Raw genomic sequence first — 8,731 nt, forward strand, 5'->3', positions numbered from 1 at the left:
CTAAGTGTGTGTGTGAGAGAGAGAGAGAGAGAGAAAGGGGAGGTGACATCAAATGGGGCCTGGCTTCCACAAACTACACGGACATTGTTGAGAATGGTGTCGTCCCTCCACATGCAAAATATTGCACACTCGAAGATGCGCACAACACAGCAACACAAACGATGGCGATGTCTTGACCAACACGAACGGAGGGCATCGCCTTTGCACCGACGCGCCGTCGAGACGCTATACCAAGTCATTGAGGTGGCCATCGGGCCATTGCGCAGCGCCATTGGGATGCCCGATGCGCGGATCAGGCCACCGAGCGTGTAGAAACTGGTTGCCGTGCCGCATCGCCCGGACACCACATTCGGTGCACCATTGGGCACGCGGATCCGGCGCACCACACCGTGGGTCCGACCGCCGAGCTCGCCACATACACCGAGCACAACAACAAGGAACTACGGACTTGTGAGGGGGAAGAAGAGAGGAAGAGATGAGGGGAAGGGAGCCAAGCGGATGCCACGAAATAGCCCTGTCGCTGCCATCCTTATAGCCACACGGTTTCCAGTGGCCTGCTCAGACGGTGGCGAAGTGGGAGGGAGAAGGAGAGCGCTTTGGGGCCAGAAAGGGAGAGGGGCATATCGCAGCCCAGGGGATCTCTAGGTACTCTTTCTTGTCATAATTCTCTGATATGAACAAATTAAACGAGTAAAATTAGGTTGGTGATCGATCGAATCAATCATTGCAGCGTGCAAGCCAATGCCTGGATGTCTCAATGATCATGTGCTTGTACGTGATCGTTCGATCAAACATGGATCTCGTATTGCATTACACCACAAAGATTATCTAGAGAGCACGTAGTTGGGGGTGCTAAAAGCAGATCATGGAAGGAGTACATTGTAGCCTACGTACATCATTACACAACCAAAAAGTGCATTTTTGGAACTAATTGGTGGGGGGGGGGGGGGGTTGGAGTTTTCTGCAATAGCTTTTTAATTACTTCAGTTATCTAGTGTTGGACCAATCATGTTCTGTCCAAGTTTTCTTTTGGACTACAACCGATAATATCATGTGCTTTTATTTCGAATGTATGTTCTGCTTGAGCACAGAAATTTTCTAGGAATTTTATTAGAATTTTTGCAAGAAAGAATACGATTTCCACATAAATGAGGTGAAATTCTGGCCTTCCAAATGGGCCCTTTGTAGCCCAAGAGGAGATGAAAAATCAAATGCAACATGTTACACTAGTCGAGCACTCGAGTGTGATATATTTCCAGGCCTCAAATAAAAAGGATTTGGGCTAAATAGTAGAGTTTTCTTTCTTCTCACGGGAGTATTTTAGTAGAGAAAGTTATAGTCTTTATCTAAAAAAGGAGAGAAAGTTATAGTGTTTGAATTTTATTTATCTGTTTTTATTTTCTCGATGGCGATGGCCAAGTTCGTTGAAACTGGGATAGTCCTTCCAATATTTCACAAGTCATAAAGTCTTACTCACTTAAAGAAAAAAAATTATATGCGTCTTGTACTTTTAAATTCCCCACCGACCGACATGGAATTACAACTGGCACGTTGGCACCGGCATCTTAATTCTGAAGCAGACGATACAATTATTACTTGTGTTTTTTCATAAAATAACTAAGTTTCGACAATATTCTAAACTTGTTGTTTAATCTCGCGTCAAATGAACGAACCAATTCACGTCTTTGATCATTCGGTTGCTTGATCGAATGATCGGCCCTCAAAATCACAGAACATGCCTCGAACAGGGTTTCAACTAATGTGGAAGGAACCACCCGTTAGTTGAGTTCGTTGCCGCGCGAATCTTCTCAACGGAGAGGCACCTAACTTGGACTAAACAACATCGGAAAATGGTTGATCAAGGCCTGCGTCCAAGATTAGCCGACGCCAAAGTCAATGGCCTTGGGGCTGATCAGCTAGCCTGCAGGCCGTGACGCATGACGATGCATCTGTATGCATGTGCTCCGATCGGACACAGATTGCGTGCGTTCTGACTTCAGACACAAGGCACGACCATTATTCCCTTAATCCCATCCCACACCAATCGTGATTGGTTTACTCTTTCTCCTACCTTGAGTCGGTCTCCACACATCGTCTCTATTTAAGCAATGGTAGCCCTAGAGCCATGCATCTCATCCCACAAGCTCAAACCAAACAGTTAGCCTCTCTCCTTCGGCCACCTCGTCCTCACGAAAACACCTTCACTTCCATTTCGTTTTCTGCAGCTAGTTCTGCATTGACGCCCATGGAAATGGCAGCTAAGTCCCTGGTTTTGTGCACAGTGCTTGCGGTGTGCCTCGCGGTCGCCGCGGCTGACTGGTCTCCGGGCACCGCCACGTTCTACGGCGGACCCGACGGCTCCGGCACGATGGGTAAGCTTGCATGCGATGCATTTCGGTACAAGAGCTAGCTCGATCTGCACAATTTCGCTACCTGCGTACGTGCTACTACGTCGCTAATGCAATATGCATGTGTACGATATATACTACGCAGATGCAATATGCATTTCGCTAATGCAATATGCCTTTCGGTACAAGAGCTAGCTCGATCTGCACAATTTCACTACCTGCGTACGTGCTACTACGTCGCTAATGCAATATGCATGTGTACGATATATACTACGCAGATGGCGCGTGCGGGTACGGGAACCTGTACAACGCCGGGTACGGCGTCAACAACGCGGCGCTCAGCGAGACGCTGTTCAACGACGGCGCGTCGTGCGGGCAGTGCTACCTCATCATGTGCGACACCAGCAAGTCGACGAGTTGCAAACCCGGCAACACCATCACGGTCACCGCCACCAACATGTGCCCGGCCAACTACGTGCTGCCAAACGGCGGCTGGTGCGGCCCGGGGCGGCCCCACTTCGACATGTCGCAGCCGGCGTGGGAGAACATCGGCATCTACAAGGCCGGCGTCATCCCCGTCCTCTACCAGCGGGTCCAATGCTCGCGCAGCGGCGGCGTGCGCTTCAGCTTGGCCGGCTCCAAATACTTCTTGCTCGTCAACATCCAGAACATCGGCGGCAGCGGCTCCGTGGGAGCCGCCTGGGTCAAGGGCACCGAGACGGGGTGGATCCAAATGTCCAGGAACTGGGGCGCCAACTGGCAGGCTCTGTCCGGGCTCGTCGGCCAGGCGCTCAGCTTCGCCGTGACCAGCACCGGTGGGCAGTACCTGCAGTTCCCGGACGTTGTGCCGGCGTGGTGGCAGTTCGGCCAGACCTTCACCGCCACCAAACAGCAGTTCACTTACTAAAACGTGCAAGCGGCCGGAGTGACCGATCTCCTTCGCCATTTCTTGCGGTTCGGTGGAATGGCGAGTGCGTGCTCGTGATTTCGACGGAGCTAGCTGCACTTGCCATTGCATCCTTGGTGGCCGGCATTTCCCCTATGTGATGCTCCGACTGCGGGAGCTGCGCGCGGTGACGTGTAATTTCATATTTCGTCCCACTTTTGTTATGTCCAACAATTTGTTTTTCTTAATTTTCTTATCTATCTTGTTATTTGAGTCTTACATATATGTAATAATAAATATTTTAAATGAATTATGGAAATTATTATTTGATGGGACAACAAATCATTATCACTATTTTAAAATCCCTTCAATCGTCAACAATAAGTAACATGCTCCTAAAAAAGAAACAGAATAATAATTAAGTGTCATTTTGGGTGTTGATACATTATTCTTTCATTACTGATTTCTATTTTATTGAGTCTACAATTCCTGGTATATTTAAAATATTTACAGTATAAATCTATGAAAAATGAGTTTATATGTCAAAGGTAAACATACGTAAATATATCAGTAGAGAAAATATACAAAAATTCGGTTGCATCCCAAAAGCATCACTTACTTTTTCCTAGAGGAAGTAAGATTTCCAACCTCAGATGGTACCGAGATTAAGGCGCAATGTGCTATGTTCAACCTGGATTTACCCAAGATATTCAACGTCCGCTTCTCAATGATTTTGTGCAGTACTTGCGTTATTTTACAACTTAACCAGTGCATTTGTCTATTTTTCTCATATTTTTCTAAATATTTCTACTAACTGTATACAAATTTATAATTATATGAAAGTACTTTATGGTTATATTTACGTGTTATTATATCTATATATTATTGAAATAATTGTTCGTGAAATTTTGTAAAACTTTGACTTACGTTAAATGTGGAGCCTTACCTCATGACATATAGGGAGTCCCTGTAGTCATGAGGAAAACTGATAATGCACAATCATTTTAGCTTTCACTAATATCAACGTGGTTTTCTGGATTGGGTATATGGCAATTTTAGGTAGCATATATATGTTGAGTTTTTAAAAGTATTTTAATCTTATATTGCAGAGGACATAGGTGAAGAAAGTTGTATCGATTTTTGGAGGAAGTGCTGATGCCCAAATCAAAACTCCTTTATTGTTTCGTTTTCTTGCGTTGCTCATCCCTAGGGCTGATAAACTTCTAGCATGTACATAGCAGTTATCATACCCTAACTGGAATTTTCTCTCTACAAGTAGTTTTTTAACTTTAGCTGACTGTAAGTCAGCCTCTTTTTTTTCCACTCTAGAATCCAGAAAATGCTTTTATTTGTACCTAATTTTTATCCTTCAACATCAGTAGTACATTTAGTCTAAGATCAAACAAATCAACAACTAATTCCACTAAATACATGATCATTCTCATATAGAGATTAACACTCGCGATGCTGATATTGGCACACCCGACAAAAATATTGCATGGGGAATTTATTTTTTTAAATGAACCGACAGGAGAGCTGCTAACTATATTAAAAAGAGGTTTTGAGTCAGAATGGGCAAAGAATACAGTGGCCTTATGGCCGGAATTTAATATTATTGTCACAAGATTAAATTTTGAGCTGTAATTTTTATGGGCCAGCTCCGTATATTGTGACATTCAAAATAATCACCCATGTCCCCCCCCCCCCACCTCATATTTCCCTTAAAGAAATTGCTCTGTTGCAGTTTTCTTTTCTTTTCTTTTTTTAGATGTGCTCTGTTGGTGCGTTGGGTGAGGCTAATCAGCATATCATGGGGTGATTATTTTTGGAGTTATATTGATTAGGTTTCTGACTTGTAAGGCCATACTAGACTTGTACTTGAGTCTTATCAAAGTAGAGGAGTATTTGATGCAAAATGAGTGAGTAGTTTAATAAGAAATGGTCGCTGCTAACTGAATAACGATAGAAAGTGCTGAAAAAAATTCTCAGGTCCAATTCAAAATGGAAAATTAATTCGATTCATATACCAATAAAAATAGCGCAACCGACAACATACCCATCTATATATACAGATAGTAGAAATTAACTCGACAAACCCCAATTACAGATCATCCCACATTATTGCACACACCATGAAGTCAACCGATGAATAAATTTATATGAGAACCAGCCACATGCATATGCGCCGGCACCCTGACTGAACTAATAGTCAAACTGGTAGTTGCTGGTGAAGGTCGTGCCGAAGTCCCACCACGCCGGCACGACGCTGTTCATGTGCAGCGTCTGGCCGCCGGTGGAGGTGATCTTGAAGGAGAGCGCCTGGCCGACGAGAGCCGAGTTGCACTGCCAGAGGGCGCCCCAGTTGCGCGTCAGTGTGATCCACCCGGTCTTGCTCCCCTTCAGCGACATTGACTGGATGGAGCCGCTGCCGGCGACGTTGGTGACGAGCACCAGCTCGAAGTAGTTGAACCCGCTGATGATGAGCCTCACCCCTCCCTGCCTCCAGCACTTCACCCTGCACAAGCATCATATGATGTCAGTAACACAAACCTTGTTGGCAGAATTATCTCGCAACACGGCTCTCGGTTCGGCCGGCATTGCGATGTTTGCCGTGTCTTGCTGCGCTAGCTGTTGTTGCAAGGAGAGAAATGATGCGTGTATATATGCTGCAAAGGTGGCCTTCTTACCGCTGGTAGAGGATGGGGATGATACCGGCGCGGTAGATGCCGATGTGCTCCCAGGCAGGCTGGGACATGTCGAAGTGCGGGCGGGGCGGGTTGCACCAGCCACCGTTGTCGTTGGCGAGTGCGTAGTTGGGCGGGCAGAGGTTGGTGGCCGTCACGGTGACCGTGTTCCCGACCTTGCACCACCCAGATTTGGCGTCGTCGCACCTGATGGTGTAGCACTGCCCACACGACGCGCCTTCGTTGAACAGCACCCTGCTCAGCGCCGCGTTGAGCACGCCGTACCCCTGGTTGTACAGGTTCCCGTACCCGCACGCGCCGTCTGCAATCAACGACGCATGCAGTTCAAGCCAAGTATATATAAGAGGCTGTTACGACTTACGATTAAGTGATGAGCTCTATCGTCAGTGGAAGTTGAGGGCGCGATCGCGCGCTCAGGTGCGTACGCATGGTCCCGGAACCGTCCTTGCCGCCGTAGAACGTCGCGGTGCCCCTGCTCCAGTCCGCCATCGCCGACGAGACCAAGAGCGCGAGGACGGCGAAGGACTTGAGCAGCATCGTGCTGCTGCCCATCTCGGCCGTACGTGACGGCTCACCAAATCAAAGCGCGGGAAGGATCTAGAAATGTTTGATGCAGAGAATGCAGATGACAAGAGAAGCTAGCTAGACGATCGATGGATGGATCAATGGCGGGCTGTACGGCTTAAATAACCTGAAGAGAGCGCAACTAACTGCAGGGGACGACGATGACGACGGGAATGATGGTCGTTGGCAAGGAATATAGGGGCATGATTGCACGGCGCGGAACCATGCATGATCAGTGCTAGCGAAGCTCACATGCGTGCATGCAAATTGCGCGCCATGTCAAAGCCTTGACGATTAGGCGCCATGCATGTAGCGAGAGGACTCCGAGTTGGATATGACGCATTATTGATCCTACATGACTTCTAGGCTCTACCTAGAGTACTTAAACCTCCTACGGTGGTAATGGGCCGACCGATCCGCAGGCTAAACGACCAGGCCAATCCGTGGGTTTTTGCGAGGAGGATTTGTTTAATATTTTTTCAATTTCTAAATTTAACAAACATAGGCGTCCGATTGAAAAATTGAACTTCCTTGGCATAATCAGGTTTTTCAAGATCAGTTTTGGCCTGTGGGGCCATAAAGGTCCAGGATGAGATTAGGAATAGATCCAAGCAAATAGGACTCCACTTAAAAAAATTATAGGGCTGGGGTGGGGTTAGGCGTGGGCCTTGGCTCGTTACCTCCCTAGATCGAGACCAAGCTACATGGATTCTGATGCCAATCAAGTATTATGTGCCAATAGTTTTTATTCTGTAACGTTGAGCTAGCGGCGAGCATGGTCTTCTAAATGCAGGATTAACAAAGATTCATGAAGAAGAGGAATGTCAGGTGTGAGGAGATAAAGAAGTGGAGGACCTCACATGGGGCCATTAGGGGCAGCGAAGTGGGCACATGGATTGTTGTTGGGACGACTGCGGATAGGCGTGGGGGCAGCCGTGCACGAGCATGACCCCCTGTTCTGCGTTGCCATGGATGATAGATCCCGCCCCACGGATGGGTTTGGATGGGGTTAGGTTAACGCTGCGTTTGGTTGGCAGAGTTGTTAGAGTCGTCGTCTCGGTGACTCGGCGTCAGGTGACCCTGACGCTGACCATGCTCATGTCGTGGGTATTGCGTCAACTCATGTGCCGCGTGCGCTACGTGGCCTTCCAAAGTAGGGCTGTTAGGCTCGAATAGCATCTTCAAAGCGTTTAGCCGAAAATGTTGCACCTCTAGTATTAGATATCCTGTATCCTGAGAGAGAGGGGGGGGGGGAGAGACACTTTAACTTAGTACCACATTGGCTCTCGAAATAGGATAAAAAAATTCATAAGTTGACATACGGTTATGCAATCAAACCTCATGGAAGGTGTGGTTAGCAGTCTCAACCTCAAACTAATTATTGAGAAACTGAGCACACGACATGATGTGCCTCGGGCGTGACGGCAGGCTGTCCTCGACGGTTCATCTTCGAGAGCAAGGCACAAGGTAGCTTCAATGGCGTCGTGATCATTAGCTGCGGATCGTGTGGTTAGTAAGCCTGGGCTCGAGAGAGGGATGGACAATAGGCCGAGTCTTTACTATCAACTGATTGGCCATACGGATGTAAAGGTGAAATCACTATATGTAGGGCACGCTACATATAGCCTTAAGCCACTGGCAATACAAATGTCTTAGAACAATGTCTATCTTCTTCCACTTAATATAAACACTAGGGAAGAAATTATCTCTCCAATGTAAAAAAATTCCACTTCTTAAAATATATGCCTACATCTAAATTTTAATTGGTCTGCATTTCCTACATCTAAGTTTTCATTGGTCTACATTTATTTACTTGCTTCATGTGACACATGAACATAGACATCGATCACCCCAATGTATTGCTTAACTTGTTTCTTGTGTTAGATATTGTGCCTACCTTATGTGTTATAAAAGGCATTAGCTTTTTCTCTTCTTTAATTCTTCGTCACATCATAAAAAATCCTAGGTGGCATGATCATTTAATGCCAAGGAAATAAGCCTTGGAGCATTATGAGTGGGCTTAGTGTAGCGTGTTCTGAGATTTGTGGCGGCAGGAGCATGTACTGCCATGTATCATGCTTTGGTTGGTTAACGAGGTAGGTGGGTGAGTTTAGATTGATTTCAAATCTTCATACGTATTTTTCTCTCAAACCGTTAGTCTCTTTTCAAATTAGTTTGAAACACCGTGTTGTTTAGAACTAATGCAACATAATAAGATCCAATACAAA

The 8,731-nt window shown here is 46.5% G+C and overlaps 2 protein-coding genes across 2 annotated transcripts; one reads left to right on the top strand and one right to left on the bottom strand.

Moving 5' to 3' along the window:
• The first annotated feature begins 2,129 nt into the window (after nucleotides 1-2,129).
• On the top strand, nucleotides 2,130-3,586 carry LOC133907535 (expansin-A31-like). Its single transcript, XM_062349587.1, has 2 exons — nucleotides 2,130-2,372; nucleotides 2,627-3,586. Exons 1-2 carry the CDS (start codon nucleotides 2,246-2,248, stop codon nucleotides 3,253-3,255), a joined length of 756 nt encoding a protein of 251 aa, XP_062205571.1. The 5' UTR covers nucleotides 2,130-2,245; the 3' UTR covers nucleotides 3,256-3,586.
• Nucleotides 3,587-5,229: 1,643 nt separating this feature from the next.
• On the bottom strand, nucleotides 5,230-6,640 carry LOC133907475 (expansin-A28-like). The gene is made up of 3 exons (XM_062349528.1): nucleotides 6,365-6,640; nucleotides 5,922-6,240; nucleotides 5,230-5,749 (listed from the first exon to the last, which is right to left on the bottom strand). The coding sequence occupies exons 1-3, from the start codon at nucleotides 6,489-6,491 to the stop codon at nucleotides 5,437-5,439; spliced, it is 759 nt and encodes a 252-aa protein (XP_062205512.1). The 5' UTR covers nucleotides 6,492-6,640; the 3' UTR covers nucleotides 5,230-5,436.
• Nucleotides 6,641-8,731: the final 2,091 nt, after the last annotated feature.

The sequence above is a fragment of the Phragmites australis genome, chromosome 24 (genome assembly GCF_958298935.1).
Source record: "Phragmites australis chromosome 24, lpPhrAust1.1, whole genome shotgun sequence".
NCBI lineage: Eukaryota > Viridiplantae > Streptophyta > Magnoliopsida > Poales > Poaceae > Phragmites > Phragmites australis.